Raw genomic sequence first — 18,647 nt, 5'->3', positions numbered from 1 at the left:
GCAGAGTTAGCCTGAGGCTAATTTTAATCTGCAGTCCCAATAAAACTTCCACACAGTGATGAAACAGCACTGAGCAAACTAAACTATGAATAAATAAACTTCACTCACTAACTTTATTCAGCTTTGTGTTTTCATTAAACATGACCTTGGAGAGGACATTAGGTTGTGACATTTCTATAGGCCACAAACACACAAAAATAATAAAACTGAAAAGTCATCAAAAATAGTCAAATGTGATAAGTTCAATGATTTTGATGAAGTCATTAAAACAGTTATATTAAATATTACATTTGTAACTATGACCTATTGCCTCAAAAGTAACCCTCCCAACACTGATAATTACATCTAAATCCTCACAATACGAAGGGTTGATAGGCCCATTATTGTTGTGGTCATTATTAGTAGTATCTATAGAAGACTCAATAACAGTGGCTGCAATAACAATAATACTGATGATTAATTAGCAATGTCAAAAAAAATCAATCAGGAAGGAGAAATGATTAATGCCACACAGTCATACAAGTATCTGAAGATTTATGAACAAACATTTTAACCTTATGCCACAGAAATAAACTGATGCTACATATGCTACTGACTAGATGACAAAAATTATCTCTAAATAAGTCAACAAAACCTCACATGTTCTTCAGTTAAATTACAAACAAACACATAAACACATAAAAAGAGACACAAAACATCACTATCAAAACTACTATGTAGATTATTCTTCATGAAACAACAGACTCATTATCCGTGGACGAGGACAGATCTGTTGTCACAGAGTTACAGTGCATTCAGACCCTTCCACTTTTCCATATTGTGTTATTTTACAGGTGTGCTCCTTTCCACAATAAGTCCAACCAGCTGAATTTACCACAGACTGACTCCAGTCAAGGTGGAGAAACATCTCAGAGATGATGACGAGAAATGGAACCTGAGCTAAAGTTCAACTGTCACAGCAAAGTGTCTGAATACTTGAGGAAATGTATTAAAAAGGAAAAACTGAAATATCACATCTCCAAAAAAAATCTTCAGAAATTCTGTTTTCACTTTGTCATGATTGAATTTAGATTGATGAGGGAAAAAATGAATGTAAATGACCAGTGGTGATTCTACAGTGTGGTGGGGCCCTTCACAAAAAAATACCAGGTGGCTCCTCCAATCAGCAGTCACCATTTATCACCATTACATAATAAATACATAATCAATAATCAATACATAAAGCCCCTTTAAGGAGGTTTCCTTCTGAGTGATGTTGGCAATTTAGCAGTTTTCTCACTAGATTTGGCAACTTTTAAATGAATAGCAAATGAATTCCAGTGCTCTGTTCATAATACTAATACTTCAGTTACACAGTCTGTTCAACAGTCTGCATGAAACAGTGTTTTTAATATTAGTGTTAGATTTAGATGCACATTGAGGGGCTGCTTGAAAAAAATAGCTAATGATATAGGTAATTACAGTCAGTATAATTGAATTATCTTTAGATTACAACTATTAATAATCTAAACCCAGAAAAGAGACTCACATCAGAATCATAAAATCCTTCTCAGTCTATGAATCTTTGGAAGAGTCACTCAGCATCAGCAGACGTGTGTTTGAGCCCAGGAATCATGGGAAACACCTCTTTCTGAACAGAGAGCACTCGCACTGCACATCTAACCTGTGTGCTGTTGCCACAGAAACCTGACAGCACGGCTGTAGTGGTGACAGCGACTGTACGCTTGGTGTTGGTGACACTGACAGTGTTGTATTGTGAGAAGCAGACGTGTGGTGGTGGGACATGCAGTGTTCCTGTTGAAGCAGGTGGAGCTGTGGCTGAGCAGGACACCACAGTAGAGTCTGACTCTGTAACATGTTGAGTGGCTTCATGCAGCTCTGCAGAGAAACAGATATTGAACAAATATCAAATGGATGAAGTTGTTAGTTTGTACAAAAGTCTGCACAAACTGCTCATTGAAACAGGTTCCACTTGTAATGCAGTCAGATCTCACCATAGATCTGGAGGCAGGTTGTAACACTGAGATCACTGTCAGGGCTGGTTTGAAACAAACAGCGACAGCAGCCTTCATCCTGCTCCGTCACATTCCTGATAACTATGGAGCAGCTCTGCACTCCATCATCTTTAAACTCCACTTTATCTCTAAAATCAGGACTGACACTGAGACCAAGCTTTTTGTTGTTGGTGGCAATATTCTTCTGCCCGCTGGATAAAACTTTCTCCAACGTGACTTGACTAACATCTCCAGATTTCATGAGTGGGCAGTTGGAACGAGCCTTTTCTCCCGCTGCTGCCTCCACAGTCTGCTGTGTTTGTATCACAGCTGTTGGACCTGCATGGAGGGAGTGAAAATACAGTTCAGTTTAAGATCTGAGCTTCCAGCTGTGTGTGAGCAAGAGCATCACTGCACAACAGTGATTTGTAGAAACTACAACTTGATGAAATCTGTCATCACATGGCATCCAGGCCACGTTTTCTCACACTGAGCGCTCAAAATGCTATTAAACTCTATGAAATCTGGAGGGGACTTGTATTCTGACCTTGATGGTGACTGCATTAAAAACACATGCAGCATTAACTATTTCATTCTGTTGTTTTTCTCACTGTCCAAAGACAAGCGTTGCAGTATTCAAGTCTTACTTGAAGAGAGCCTATGATCCTAATTGTTTTCCATCACACCACAAACAATTCAGTTTATGAGGTTGTGTTGGACATGGTGAGTTAGGACGACCATTCACATGTGACTCTGGTATCAGAGAAATATATACAAAGTTGAACTGAACTGTAATACAGGAAGTATAAAAGATTACCTGTGGCTCTTGCAAATGAAAAATGTGAGGGAAATGACTTCATTGTTTGTGTTGCTGGAAAAATCATAAATAAAATAAATAATTCCTGATAATGACTGAATGTAGTGTAGTTTGTCCCACATTTTCACTTACTACAAATGCTTCACCTTCAGTTTTTATTATGTCAGAGTTATCCTGAACTCAAATGTATCAGTCGTTGTGAGAGATCATTTATTTTGTTATTCCAGCAACTTCAAATCAAAGAGTTTATTTGCAAGGGGAAAATGTGTAAAATGATTTCTATGTGTCTTTCTTATTAATACAGTGTATTTCATTTTATCTCCATATGCAGACTTTGTGTTGACACCGTGTGTCGGTGTGCTCATGTAACATCTGACAGCCGCTCACACTGAAGCACTTGTCTTTGGAAAGTGAGACAAATGATGTCATAAAGTCACCACAACGGCTCACCGCTCACCCTGGGCCTTTCCGTGCATTTACTCTCAAGCTCTGATAACAAGTGCACTTTAACTTTGGGGGCTCGGTGCCTCTGGGGGAAAAGTCCTTCTGATGTGCTGCTTCTCTGTATAAACACTGATCTCGTGCTCATAAACTGATCAAAACGTGGGGACGACTTGTATCTGCAGCAGTGCAGTGCAACAGCACTTTGATTATTATTCAGTGTAATAGTACACCGTGTCCTCCATATTCAGTGTGGCCCCAAACTCTGATGCGTGAGGGGACCGTGGCGGCTGCACAACATCTTTAGAGAGACCAGTTAGAGATGTCAGACTTTTTGTTTTCTCAGACACAACAAGCAGAAACACCACTTTGACCGTGGGACAAGGAAACGACCTGAGGTGTGGGAAGGTGAAAGAGGAAGAATTAGACAGCAGAACCATTGGCAACCGGCTGTCACTCTGAAGAAACATGAACAGCCAAGGTCCTACACTGTACAGACTGAACATGAGCCGGTCTACAGGAGAACCAGGAGACACACACTGAAAACAAAGGAGACCTTGATTTCCCCACAACAAACTGAGGCTGTTGAAAATGTGCCTGACTCACCACAGCTGATGGAGAACGGACAGCAGCCTGCAGAGACAGGACCAGGACAAAGAGACCACCAAGAAAGACTCTGACCTGCAGGGTCCCCACTACCTGCTGTCACACCTGAGTCCTCAGTGAGAAATGAGACTGAGCACTGAGAACTGTGGAAACACTTCAAGCTGTGGGAGGCCTGTTAGAGTTCCCATAAGACACCAAGACTGAGGGCAGAGGCTGTTAAAGAAAGTGAAGCCACTAAGTTGTTGAGTGGTTAAGTTTATATAATGTAGAGCAGAAACTGAGTTGTGTGAACTTTCTATTGTTACTAAAAACAGGGAGATGTCATGTATTGTGTTGTAGTACTGGAGCTGCCAACACGAGGAGCTGTAACATTACAGACGTTGTTCTGGTTCTACTGCAGACGCACCAGTAAAACGGGTTCTGTCTGCTTCAGGCGTCTCCTCCTTTGGTCTGATAGAGCACAAGGTCATTTTACAAAAACCATGAACACAAAAGTGTAATTCATTCAGATTCAGCAGCATCATAAACCAGCAAGAGGAGAAACGGTGGTGACGGGGACGTCTGGTCCCTGTCGTCTTCACTCAGACAAAAGGTCGACTTCACAGAAATCAGTCCAAAAGGACGACAGCACATGATCGACAGGCTAAAGGTCAAGACAGAAAGTAGTCGCACACTGGCTCACTGAGAAATATACACAAAGGAACAAAAGGCTGGACCACTGTCACAAGGGGGACAAGAGGAACTGGATCAGAGGGAAGGGAACACTGAGACTAAGGCTGCGTTCAGACTGCAGGCGAATCTGATTCAAATCAGATTCCTTCACAAATCCGATTTTTAGGGCTGACTGTCCACACTGTTTTTCGCAAGTGTCCAAATCGGATATAGCTCTGTTCAGACTGTGCCACATTGACTGATCTGACAGGTTGCTGTAGTAACGAAGCGTCTGACGTCATATAATTGCGACAGTGACAACAACAACAACAAACATGATGGAGGCAGGTCACCTCGGTATATTGGCCTTATCACTGTCCAGTAGAGGTGCAGAACATCTCAGATGCACTAGACATTTGCAACGCCGCAGGAGGCTGGTAGGATTATACACAACAATGCTTCGTGCTGCACTCACTGCCGGAGTTTCTGTGCAGCGACGAGTGTGGTGCCACCCGAAGAGCTATGACTGGTGGGAAAATGTAGTCCTAGGCAGTTTTGACGATGACCAATGGCTTGCGAATTTCAGAATGTGCCGAGCAACATTTAATATGCTCACTGATCACCTACGACCAAGGCTCACACGCCTGGACACGCACCTCAGGCCGGCAAAAGCGGTGGAGAAACGTGTCGCAGTTGCCCTGTATCGCATCTGTCCAAATGCGATCTGAAACTAACTCCCAAAGGTGGTTTCGATCTGGTTTCCACAAATCGGATTTCATGTGATTTGTGACTGTTCAGATCTCCAGTTCCAATCTGGATGGGCTAAAAATCGGATTTAGGCTGGCACTCTGAACAAGGCCTAAATACTCTGGGGGAGGGGGGGCAATGAGACACAGGTGAAACTGTTGGCAGAGCAGCACGACACAGCGGCTCCTCATTGTGAACCCAGGTAGCAGCGAATTTGCAGGAAAGGAGGACAAAGAAGACGTTCTGCTGTGTCTCAGTTCACCCGCACACTGCAACTCCAAACAGATGCGTGCAGGAGGCCTTTTATTAACCACGCCCATCAGGTGGCTCGTCAATCACAAATTAAATTAAATGTTTGCCCCATTATCAGAATCAGAATCAGAATCAGAATCAGAATCAGTTTTATTGCCAAGTATGTTTTCACATACAAGGAATTTTTTCTGGTGATGGTGCAATTGATCAGCAACAGTGGGGCTCTCTAGCCTTGTTGATGAGGCTAATAGCAGATGGGAAGAAGCTATTTTTGTGGCGAGAGGTTTTGGTCCTGAAGGACCGCAGCCTCCTGCCAGAGGGGAGTGTCTCAAAGAGTTTGTGTCCAGGGTGGGAGGAGTCAGCTACAATCTTCCCTGCACGCCTCAGAGTCCTTGAGGCGTACAGGTCCTGGAGGGACGGAAGATTGCAGCCAATCACCTTCTCAGCAGAGTGGATGATACGCTGCAGTCTGTTATTGTCCCTCTCCGTGGCAGCAGCGTACCAGATGGTGATGGAGGAGGTGAGGATGGACTCAATGATGGAGGTGTAGAAGTTCACCATCATAGTCCTTGGCAGGTTGAACTTCTTCAATTGCCTCAGGAAATACATCCTCTGCTGAGCTTTTTTGATGAGGGAGCTGATGTTCAGCTCCCATTTGAGATCCTGTGTGATGGTGGTTCCCAAGAAGCGAAAATGCTCCACGGTAGCCACGGGGGAGTCACACAGGGTGATGGGGGTGGGTGGGGCTGGGCTCTTCCTGAAGTCCACTATCATTTCCACTGTCTTCAGAGCGTTTAGCTCTAGGTTGTTCTGCCTGCACCAGGTCACCAGACGCTCAGTCTCCCACCTGTAGGCAGACTCATCGCCATCAGAGATGAGTCCAATGAGAGTGGTGTCGTCTGCAAACTTCAGGAGCTTGACAGACTGATGGCTGGAGGTGCAGGTGTTGGTGTACAGGGAGAAGAGCAGAGGAGAAAGAACGCAGCCTTGTGGGGATCCAGTGCTGATGGTCTGGGAGTCAGACACGTGCTTTCCTAGCTTCACGTGCTGCCTCCTGTCAGACAGGAAGTCGGTGATCCACCTGCAGGTGGAGTCAGGCACGCTCAGCTGGGAGAGCTTGTCCTGCAGCAGAGCCGGGATGATGGTGTTGAAGGCAGAGCTGAAGTCCACAAACAGGATCCTGGCATAGGTCCCTGAGGAGTCCAGGTGCTGGAGGATGAAGTGGAGAGCCATGTTGACGGCGTCGTCTACAGACCTGTTGGCTCTGTAGGCGAACTGCAGGGGGTCCAGGAGTGGGTCAGTGATGGATTTGAGATGGGACAGGACAAGACGCTCAAATGATTTCATGACCACAGAGGTCAGGGCAATGGGTCTATAGTCATTTAGTCCTGTGGGCCTTGGTTTTTTGGGGACAGGGATGATGGTGGAGGATTTGAAGCAGGCTGGCACGTGGCAGGTCTCCAGTGAGGTGTTGAAGATGTCCGTGAACACCGGAGACAGCTGATCAGCACAGTGCTTCAGGGATGATGGAGAGACAGAGTCAGGACCGGCTGCTTTGCGGGGGTTCTGCTTCTTAAAAAGCCTGTTGACATCTCTCTCCAGGATAGAGAGAGACGTTCCTTTGGTAGGGGAGGTGGAGGGGGGTTCTGATGTGGCTCTGATGTGGAGGTTAGTGTCAGGCTTGTCCCACTGTCTTTCAAAGCAGCAGTAGAACTCATTCAGATCGTTGGCCAGACGGAAGTCATTTATGGAGTGGGGGGGTTTAGGTTTGTAGTTTGTGATCTTTCTGAGCCCTTTCCAGACAGAAGCAGAGTCGTTGGCTGAGAACTGGAGCTGAAGTTTCTCAGAGTACAGTCGTTTAGCTTCTCTCACCGCCTTGCTAAACCTGTACTTGGACTCTTTAAACCTGTCCCTGTCCCCACTCCTGAAAGCTTCCTCCTTTTGCCTCCTGAGCTGACTGAGCTTAGCTGTGAACCAGGGTTTGTTTTATTAAGAAAACAAATAAACATCCATTAATTGAGAGCACTATTCAACACCCCCACTTGCTCTCACATTATTACAAACAACAAAAAAACATTACATTTACATTCAATCAAAAGGGGGGAAAAATATCATCACCTTTCCAGGGTTTTTCTTTTAGTTAACGCCAAACATAAACTTAGCAAATTTGACTAACTTAAATTTTGTTACATGTTTACACCTCTGTCTACGGACAGGATTCTTAGCTAAAGCAATTGTGCCTTGGTTGTCCTCATACAGCTTAGGTAGTGCATACAGATGTTTATCTATGCCATCTAAAAGTTGTGTGAGGTACAGACACTCTTGAATGGTTGCAGCCAGAGCAATATACTCTGCCTCACAAGTAGACAGTGCTACAGTGGGCTGCTTTTTTGCTTTTTTGGGTCTGCCCTTCGTCAGGCTTACACAATATCCAGTTGTGCTTTTTCTATCATTAACATCACCAGCCCAGTTTGCATCACTGTAGGCTTGTATACGCAGGTTCTCATCACATTTCCTGTAACACAACTTCTTATCCCTTGTGCCTTTGAGGTACCTCAACACATGTTTAACTGTACCAAAGTGCTGTTCAGTAGGTCCACTAAAATACTGTGACAGTTTGCTTACAACAAAACTCAAATCCGGTCTTGTACAGACAGTCAAATAAATCAGACTACCCACTGCCTCTCTGTATATGGAAACATCACTCATCAATGCAGCATCATCTGTGTAGTTCAGTTTTTGTTCACAAGGTGTTGACCTAGGTTTACAATCTTGCATGTTGAACCGTTCCAGGATCTTCCCAACATACTTTTCTTGTGACATTGTTACACAGTCGTCACTCTGGTTAAAATCAATACCAAGAAAATGTCTTAATCTGCCCAAATCCTTCATTTTGAATCTTGCTGTAAGCATGTCCTTCGTAACATTCATAGCATTTTCATCACTTGCTGCAATTATTAAGTCATCAACCCAAATTACTATGATCACCTTCTCATGGCCTCTTTGCCTTGTGTAAACACAGTGGTCAGCCTGGTTTTGTATAAACTCGTTTTGTGTCAGATACTCAAGTAACAACTTGTTCCAGTTTCTGCCTGATTATTTTAGCCCATATAATGACCTCTCCAGTTTGCAAACCAACTCTTTGTCTGTGTGGGATTTTAACTCGTACCCCTCCGGCTGTTGCATGTAAATCTCACAGTCAATGGGTGCATTTAAATAGGCAGTCTTCACATCCATCTGGTGTAAAATCAAATTTTCCTGTGCTGCTTTCTGGATCAAAACTCTGACACTAGTCATGTTAGCGGTAGGAGAAAATGTCTCCTCATAATCTTTTGACTGTACCCTTTAGCAACATATCGGGCTTTGTACTTCTCAGATCCATCAGCATTGGTTTTAATAGCATACACCCATCTACCCCCCACTGCTTTCTTACCCTCAGGCAAGTTGGTCAGGGTAAATGTGTTGTTCTCTATAAGTGAATGCATTTCCTCATCCATTGCTTTTACCCACTCTCTTGATTTATCTGATGTTACAGCTTCTGTAAATGAAACAGGTATGTCACACATCACTCGATAACAGTAATCTATGTTACTCTGAACTTGATCAGTCTCCTCATCAGACATACATTTAGATACATGGCTATCTGTGTATCTGTCTGGCATTCTCCTCTCTCTAGTGGGGTATCGGCCAGACTCAGGCTCACACTTGACCTCAACCGTCTGTGGTTGGTGGTGACTCACTTCAGGTTTATGCTCTGCTGCAACATGATGATCTGGACTTCTGGACCTGTGCTGTGTGAAGTCTTCATAATCAGGTGTAAAACCGGTCTGTGTCTGTTGTTCTATACCTGACTTAGCTACAAACTTTACCAGTCTGTGCCTCTGCACTTTCTGTCAGGAAAGTAGACAATGTATGCAGTGTGTTTTTGTCGTACCCGACAAAAACACACTTTTCACACCTTGGATCAAGTTTTCGCTTGTCTTGTTTATAAGCAAAACACTCTGAGCCGAACCTTTGCATTCTAGACAAGTTGGGCCGTCTTCCTGTCAACATTTGGAACGGTGTCTGCCCTGTGCCTTTATTAAAACACCTATTTCTAATCTTCAGCTATCAGGCTCCTCTCCTGTGGAACCAGCTCCCAGTGTGGGTTCGGGAGGCAGACACCCTCTCTACCTTTAAGATCAGGCTTAAAACTGTTCTGTTTAGTAAAGCTTATAGTTAGGGCTGGCTCGGGTATGTCCTGAACCATCCCTTAGCTATGCTGCTATAGAGCTAAACTGCTGGGGGATTCCCATGATTCACTGGGCGCTCTCTCCCTATTTCTGTCTCTCTCTCTCTCTCAATGACTTCATGCCATTAACTTTGTATTTTTTCTCTCCTGTAGTTTTGTGCTTCTCCTCTCTCTCCCTCTCTCTGTCCTCATTCTGCAGGTATCTCTGCCCCGGGAGCAGCGGGATCCAGATCCACCACTACTCATCTTTACTATTACTATTACCTGTCTTTATTATTAATAACGCCATTACCGACACAGCTGTTCCTGGTCTCTCTCTCTTCTCTCCCCTCTCCTCCCCCTCCCCCTCTTTCTATCTTCCCCTAAACCCAACCGGTCGAGGCAGACGGCCGCCCACCCTGAGCCTGGTTCTGTTGGAGGTTTCTTCCTGTTAAAAGGGAGTTTTTCCTCCCCCCTGTCGCCAAGCGCTTGCTCGTTGTGGGAACTGTTGGGTTTTTCTCTGTAACAAAGTAAGGTCTTGACCTTACCCTGTAAAGTGCCTTGAGATAATGTATATTATGATTTGGCGCTATACAAATAAAATTGAATTGAATTGAATTGAATTAATCACAGCAGCAGTCTGGACCGCATAAGTCCACAGTTGTTTTCAAACCACTCTCAATTAGCATACACCTTGCCATGTCAGAAAGTGTGCGCCAACTGCGCTCAGCAGAACCATTTTGGTGAGGAGAGTAAGGTGCTGATGTCTGATGTCTTACCGCATTTTTAATGAGCAAAGTCTGGTACTCTTTCCCTGTGAATTCTGTACCATTATCAGATCTGAAGCATTTCACCTTGTCATATGGGGCTGTATCAGCTAGAAACTTCTCTGTAGCTAGGACTGTGTCACTTTTGTTCTTTAAGAAATATACAAACACTGTACTGGAAAAATCATCAGTAAATGAAAGTGCATATCTGTACCCATCTCTAGACTCTGGGTGGATTGGTCCTGCCAAGTCTGTGTGTACCAGCTCTAGAGGGGTTTTAGCCCTCACATCAGGGTCTATTTCAGGTCTGGTAAAACTTCCCCTGGGTGCACACTTCACAATGTGGAGGTTTGTTTGTTGAACCTTTCATTTTCATACCGTCCACAACATCTTGTAACCTCTGGATGTCACTGTAGTCGCAGTGTCCCAGTATCTCATGCCAAGTCTGTATGTCATGACAACCCTTGCACTGATCATCACATTCACCATTACTTACTGTGTGCAAATAAAACAGTCTGTCTTGTAGGTGAACGTGGAATCTGGTCCCGTCTCTGTTCTTCCCTTCCTTGAAGATGGCGGCCGCTCCGCTGGCAGTGGCTGCTGTCACAGAGAAAATGTCTTGTGAGAAGGATGGGATATACAACGCCTGCCTCCGCGTTACGTTCAGGTGTCTTCCTCTGCTGTCGATCAGACAGGCTCCAGCATCGCCTCTGCGCTCTGCCACGCCCACGCACAGCTCCACGCAGCGTGTCTTGGCCTGGAACCGCTCGTCAAACCTCTTCAACTCGGCAAGGCCCGTGACGATGTGCGAGGTGGCCCCGCAGTCGCCCACCGGGCCCCTCCCGGTGCCTCCTGCTGCCCTCTCGCTCACTCTGAAGGCGCACACGTCCCGGTCATCGTCGTGGGCTCTGTTAACATCGTGTCCTTTAACCCTTGTGAACGAAGGTGGCCCAAAAATTCCGCCTCCCGTAACTCGTAGCTTTTTTTCATCTCCATCCAACAGGAGCCGCGACACAGCGGCTCCTCATCGTGAACCCAGGCAGCAGCGAATCAGCAGGAGAGGAGGAGACAGAAGACGTTCTGCTGTGTCTCAGTCCACCCGCTCACTGCAACTCCAACAGCTGCCTGCAGGAGGCCTTTCATTAACCACGCCCATCAGGCGTCAATCACAAGTTAAATTAAATGTTTGCTCCATTATTAAGAAAACAAAGAAACATCCATTAATTGAGAGCACTGTTATTATTATTATTATTATATCCACATTGTGTTGACTGACAGAACTTGGTGTTATGGTTCCACTGATCTGTCTCTGTCTGTTTAAATCTCTATGGACCGAGTCCCCGACAAAAACCATGTCAACTAAACCGTCCCACTGCAGGGTCCATCCAGCGTTCACACTCCACCTGTTTGGTTATGGACTCTGGTGTGTTTGTGTGTGTTGTGCTCTCAGCTGACACCACCTGAAAACGATGACTGACCTCAGGACTGTGATTAAACAGCTCTGAAATCCATCTGGTAACGTAAACCGTCAGGGAAGAGATCCTATGACTGATCTGGAAGCCTCACAGTTCTGAAGTTAAACAGACACAGTAACTGTCCTGCTGGAGCCTGTTTCTTCCTGTCTCCACCTGTGTGCCTCACCTTCCTGTTCCAGTCCTTTCATATGACACTGATAAGAACTTTGAGCTCTTTGTGACCTGCTGAGTCTTCTGCCACTGGAGTCCGTCCACTTCAAGCTTCATCATGAGCTGTGTTCAGAGATGCTCCTCTTGTAAGTGGCTGTCTGAACCTCTGTCATCACTGAGCTGCTTCACCACAGAGCTGCTGCTCACTGGATGGTTTCTGTTCCTGCAGGAGATCAGCAGCTGCTCAGCTCTTCAACCCACCAACAGTCAGAGTCACTGAGCTCTGTTTGGTCAGGAGGCAGGAGAGGAAGTGATTGGCTCAAGGGAATCACCACCAGCCAATCAGCGACAAGTTGTCAGTGTGGGTGCAGACCATGAAGTTTCAGACCAATTCAACTTTATTGATATAACATATAGATAACATACATAAAATATGTCCTACAAACACTTTGGCCAAAGTGATTCACACAGGATTAAAACAACACAACAACAAAAAACACTGAAAAGACATCTAAAAGAAAGGGAGTGGAAGAGCTTAGTGATCTGCATGGAACATAAAACCAAAGAAAATCTCATGTCACAACTTTACAGTGGTTTCTGAAAGGTACAGAGAATCACAACAGTCTAAACAGGGAGTGATAAAAGTGTGAGTGAGGATTCTGAGTGACTTTGGAAACATTTCTTTTTTCTTCCTCTAAAGATCTGAGGCTAAAGTGATCCCAAATATGTGATTAGTGTTTTCATTTGTTTGCTGAGACCAAACACAAAGTGTAGATTTTCTCTTGCTGCTTTTAAAAGGTTTTTACACATCCATGTGTTAATGTTAGTGAGACAGGTGATGAGAGAGAGCAGAGCAATGGAGTCATTTGGGGAAACAGAGATGTACAATTGTGTATCATCAGCGTACAGATGGCACCCAACATGGTGATGGTTGATACTGTTTCCCAATGGGAGCAAATATAGTGATAACAGGATTGGGCTGTGAATGGTTCCTTGAGGAACACCATATTCTGTACTGTGGGTCCCCTGAGAATATTCACCATTCCTATGGCTGTTTCATTAAATAAGAATAAATCAGACTAAAACACGGTCAGAGACCGGCTCATTTCTCATTTACCACTTTGATTACAGCACTCTCTGTGCTGTGGGTTGCTGAATAACCAAATTGGAACTTTTCTAAAATGTTGCTGGTTAAATGTGAGTGGTCGATTAAAAACAATTTTCTCTCAAAGAAATGTGTCTGGAATTATTTAACTGGCAGTCATTGATCATTGACATTTTAAAAGCAGTAGGTTTCCTGAGTTCAGAGGACTTTATTAGTCTTGTTGTTCCTTAGGAGAGAGTAAGGTAGCAGATTGGTTGACATCATAGCTGGGAGCCCATGACAGTGTGTGTGTTAATATTTGCTATGCTGGCTCTAACAGAAATGTTTTCTTTTAAAACTGTGCTGAGATTTTCTGAGTTGAAAGTTGAGTTAGACTGAGAGCAGGTGGTGGATTTAAAAGATTATCAACTGTAGAAAAGAAAACTGTGGTTATTTTGGTTTTCTGAATTAATCGTCTCTCTTTTCTGACGACGTAACTGTTAATAAAAACCCTATGTTTAAAAATATACAAGTGAACATGTGATTTGCTTTTCCTCTCTCCTCTCTCAGCTTTTCAACAGCTTCTTTTTCCATGGTGATTTGATTTGTGGTGTTTTTGATCAGGAGAAACTGAATCTAAAGAGAATCTTAAATTATCATTGGAAGCAACAAGGTCATTGAATAAGTCAGTAGTGGATGGAGGAAATGTGTTCAAATGATTTGCTAATTATGGTCATTGATAATGCTGCACTTCACATCAACAGTCTCTGGATGTAAAAACAGTCGTGTTAAACAAAGACAAGAAACAAGTGAAATGCCAACATTAAAACCTCTAGTAAACAAAGCCCAGAGTATTTCTGTGGATCAGCTGTGAATGACAGCCAATGAGAGAAGAGAGGAGCTGACGAAGATGATGTCGCTCTCACCAGCCCTGGGTTTTACCTCTCAGGCTGAACTAAACCTCTGATTGGTGGAGGTTGTTCTGGCTCCTGAAACTCTACTGCCCCCCTCACTGTGTGGGTGAAAATTTAAACTACATTTGAATTTACACTGAATTATTATTCTGCTACAAACAGCAGAACGAAACACCAGTCAAATATAAGGCTATAAAGAACAGGAAGTAAATATAAAAACATTATTTACCACACAGAAGGATTTAAAGTGCTGTTAATTAATGATTAATTAAACCATTGATACTTGTTGACTTATCATTAAGATATATAGACATGCTCATATAAAAAGGCTGTTGAGATATGGCTGAAAACCTCATATCTCAACAGGCTTAAGAGAAGCAGTAAATGTGCAATAACAATACAATACTATGAAAATGTAACAGTAACATAATGAGTAGATTTTAACTTTAACTTACTTTTTACTTGTATCTTAAAAGATTTTAACTTCTACTGGAGTAAAAAACTTTTTGGTTACTATTCACTGCAGGGGCTGGTTACAAATATTGAGCATATTCAACATTATGAATATGATCATTTAATATATCTTCTATAAAGTATTACTGAATATATCAATAAGATGGAGGATAAAAACAACATGTTCCTCCTGTACAATAATATCTGGTAAAGTTCAGCTGAAGAACATGAGGCTTCAACGTCTGAGTCAAACTCATCTTCAGAGTTCAAGTCATTTTACTGTGAAATTCCCTCTTTGTGAAGCTCAACAAGGAAACTGTTCAGAGCTGAACTTGATGAGCTTTAAGTCCAGAGACACTGATGATGCTCCGTCAGATCCAGAGGAACACACAGGGATGATGGTGGACTGGACTCTGTGTGTGACAGTGGAGCTGTTCTCAGATCAGTTCAGACTGCAGCACTGAGAGTCATCTCCACTTCTTCTGGTTCCTCTGTCAGTCACTGCTGGATCAAGCTCTCCTCTCCACTCTCACCACCTCCATCTGTGTAGAGAAGAAGAAAGCAGAGGAGATGAATCAGTGTTTACAGAGACTCACTTCATCAGTCAGTGATGCAGCAGGGACTTCAGTCCTGTTCAGACCAGATGTGCAGCAGCTGCTTCCTCTCAGCTCTCATGTTAACGTGTTGGAGTGAACACACTGAGCTGGAAGCTCACAGACCTGCAGAGACGTTCAGCATCAAGTCTGTTCACTCTGCACATTTCACTCAGTCCACAGTGGAAACAAAGTGCTGAGTCAGCAACAGGTCAGTGATGGATTCACTCCTGTTACCTGTCAGCTGATGTCACTTTAAACACAGAGTCTCTGTGTGTTGATCAACATGTGAGCTGCTTCTGAAACATCACCTGACTGAACATGGAGGCTGTCACTAAGAGCCAGGGACTGTCAGGCTCCATCACACTGATCTCAGAGCTGTGACACAGATGAAACTGATCAGCTGTTTAGTGTTGAAACCAGAGAACAAACAGTCTCAGAGCAGATTGGACAGTTTGATGAATGAGGACACTGTCTCTGTCCATCTGTGAGGCTGTCAGCTGGAATCAGCTTTATTTCCTGTACACATCAACACAACAACAACAGTCGTCTTCACATCAACTCACACACATGATCACAACAAGCTTCTGGCTGCTCTGATTGGCTGACTGTTGTCTCTCTCTCTGTCTTTCTGTCCAATCCTGAAGCCTGTCCCCGTTCTCCTCTCACAGCTTCACTGAGGAAAGCAGCCACTGAGGAGGTTGGAGGTTCACAGGAAACACTGGATCTTTGCTCTGATACTAACTGTGTTTAGTACAATACTGCTGAGAGCAGCATGGACTGACTCCGCCCCTCTACTGACCTCAGAGTCTCCAGTCTACAGTCTGGACTCTCCACGAGACCACGGAGATCCTTCAGGGCTGAATCCTGCAGATTGTTGAAGCTCAGGTCCAGTTCTCTCAGATGGGAGGGGTTGGACTTCAGAGCTGAGCCCAGAGAAGAACAGCTGATCTCTGACAACCTGCAGCCCCTCAATCTGAATAAAGAATCAAAGATGTGAGTTTAGGAGACAAAGTTCCTGCTTGAAACCACAAAGAGTCAAACAGACAAAGTAAAAACAGCTCTCATTAATATTCATGACAACATGCTGCTGCTTCAATAAAGACGTAGTGACTCCACCTCTTCAACTCTGCCAGCTCCACCTGTGGCTCCATCTATACAAACTCATGTTGTGCAGATTCTACTAAAGATCCTCAAGTTTTCAAAGACAACAAACATGTCAGGCTGAAGTTTGGAGACATGAGAACAAATGTATAGAAATATATATTAAATTCACTAGTTGATGGAACGGCAGAGACACAGACACCTGGTGACTGAGCTCAAATATTTAACACAGTCAAACCTACAGGGTTTAAAGTGATTAAACAACCTGTTGCTATGGCAACTTGGCTTTGAATATTGGAGTCAGTACAAACATCACAGAGCCTTATAAAAGTGTCGGGACCATCAGCTATTGATTATAGATCAGTTATTGTCTGACAGATTCAATGTGTTTCTGTTGGTGTTTTAAAAAGTCATGAGGTGAAAGTTGAAGAGAAACAGTCACTGGACTAAAAGCAGAGAAGAAGAAAACAGACTTTACCATGAAGATCCTCAGTGTGGATCAGTATAATATCAGCCTCATGTCTGCAGCTCAGTGTCAACACAACTTTCACATCACATTCATCTCAGCACAGAAAGAAAACATGGAGTCTGACCTCAGAGTCTCCAGTCTACAGTCTGGACTCTGCAGAAAACCACACAGACCCTTCACTCCTGGATCCTGCAGGTTATGGTTCCAGCTTAGGTCCAGTTCTCTCAGATGGGAGGGGTTGGACTTCAGAGCTGAGACCAGAGAAGAACAGCTGATCTCTGACAACCTGCAGCTGATTAATCTGAAGAAAGAATCAAAGATGTAGATCAATGATTGATAATCAATCAGGTTTGTCCTGATCAATGATCTTTGTCTAAAATGAGTAGAGTGACTTTGTCCTTCTGTTATTGTGGATCTTCATCATGTCAGCCTTCTACACACATCATCCAAATGTCAGCACAACATTCATACAGCTGTTGATGTGAACACAGGTTGATCAGCTGCTGCTGACCTCAGTTCAGTCTGTAATCAGAGGAGAATCAGAGGATTCACGTCTGTTTAGTCTGTTCCCTCTCTGACACTACAGACATCAGCACAGAAACAAAACACTGAGGACGTGAACAAACAGTGAGAACTCAGTCACACTGTTCAGAACAAACATGGTGGAGCAGCTTCAATGTTCCAAAGTCACCAAACAACTGCACAATGTCACATTTACAGGAGGAGGGAAAAGATTTCTCCAGGTGTGTGGGTCTGGAGACAGGCTTGTTTTAGCCCCTGATAGAAGGAGCCACATGAAGCTCCACCTGAACATAGAGGACATGTTGGCTCCTCACCTGTTTATTCACTATGATGTTGGGGAGGTGGGAGCTGCTCATAAATTGCTCCCAGCATCAATCTAATCCTTCCTGCCTCCATGTCCCAGCTGAGTTTCCTCTTGTCTCCACTTTCCCGCCTCAGCCACTGGCCCTGCTTTGATCTGGTTTGTGTTGCAGTCTGAAGGTCTGTGGCTTCCCATGATGCTGCAGTGCTGACATCAACACACAACAACAGCTGCAATATGTGTTGGTTGCAGAGAGCTGCAGCTTTGCTGGTGTTCAGATCAGCAGCAGCTGCAGAAGATATGTGAGACTTTTGCAGTTTGATTCTCATCAACTTTCTGATTTTAAGATCAAACTCTGTCAATTCTCTGCTACTCTGAATCACAAACACTGTGACTGCTCTCATCCAGGGGCCGAGTGGGACCCTTGATTTTACCTGGAGATCACCAGTCCCAGCTGTTAATAACACACAAAGACAAACAGCAGCTAACACAAGCACAGGGCTGCTGCCCAACAACTAGCAGCTAGCTATACTAGCCACATTTAATATGAGCTGAGCTAGCAGCTAGCTACAACGCCCCTGCTTAGCATTTCAGCTGCCGGCTCTTTACTGGATGTTGAATCTCTCTGTGATTGTGGAACATTTCTCTGCTTCCTCCTCCAGTATTTGTTCTTCTTCATTCTTCTCTGCTCCACCTTTCTCCTTCTCTTTCTGCTGCTGCTTCAAACCAATGTGAACAGTGAACACACACGTTCCCTGATAACACCAACACGTCTCTGATGACTCTGTACCAGCCCCACTTCACAGCTCTTATTGGTCAGCAGCTGACCAATCACAGTTCAAGGCACACCGGGGTTGGACCACCTGAGGAGGGGCCGCTCATTTACCCCCCTACTGCAAATATAGACTTGGTAGAGTCTGACGTGCTGGGAGAGACAAGAGGCTGCGAGGCTCAGTTCAGGCTGCAGGATGGTGCAGCGAGGTAGACCACTTTTATATAACACAATATTATTAGTCTACACAGTAATCAGTCCGGCCCCGGTCCCCAAACGGCCCCTGGGGATTCTCCTGACCCTCCCCATCACCACTCTGCTCCTG

The 18,647-nt window shown here is 44.1% G+C and overlaps 2 protein-coding genes across 3 annotated transcripts in view; both read right to left on the bottom strand.

Annotated features, from left to right (window-relative positions):
• LOC139609622 (protein NLRC3-like) overlaps window positions 1-18,647 on the bottom strand; it is a 248,792-nt gene that overhangs the window by 158,643 nt on the left and 71,502 nt on the right. The window lies entirely within an intron of this gene.
• On the bottom strand, window positions 1,887-18,631 carry LOC139609947 (ribonuclease inhibitor-like). Its single transcript, XM_071465018.1, has 6 exons — window positions 18,570-18,631; window positions 16,852-17,028; window positions 15,957-16,130; window positions 14,421-15,103; window positions 10,982-14,390; window positions 1,887-2,333 (listed from the first exon to the last, which is right to left on the bottom strand). Exons 1-4 carry the CDS (start codon window positions 18,629-18,631, stop codon window positions 15,091-15,093), a joined length of 426 nt encoding a protein of 141 aa, XP_071321119.1. The 3' UTR covers window positions 1,887-2,333; window positions 10,982-14,390; window positions 14,421-15,090.

Source organism: Trachinotus anak, unplaced genomic scaffold, assembly GCF_046630095.1.
Source record: "Trachinotus anak isolate AG129_WGS33_773 ecotype Australia unplaced genomic scaffold, CSIRO_AGI_Tana_v1 ptg000026l, whole genome shotgun sequence".
In the NCBI taxonomy this organism is placed as follows: Eukaryota; Metazoa; Chordata; class Actinopteri; order Carangiformes; family Carangidae; genus Trachinotus; species Trachinotus anak.
Note: the sequence above shows the minus strand (reverse complement) of the source record. Positions and strands in the feature narration are given on the sequence as shown.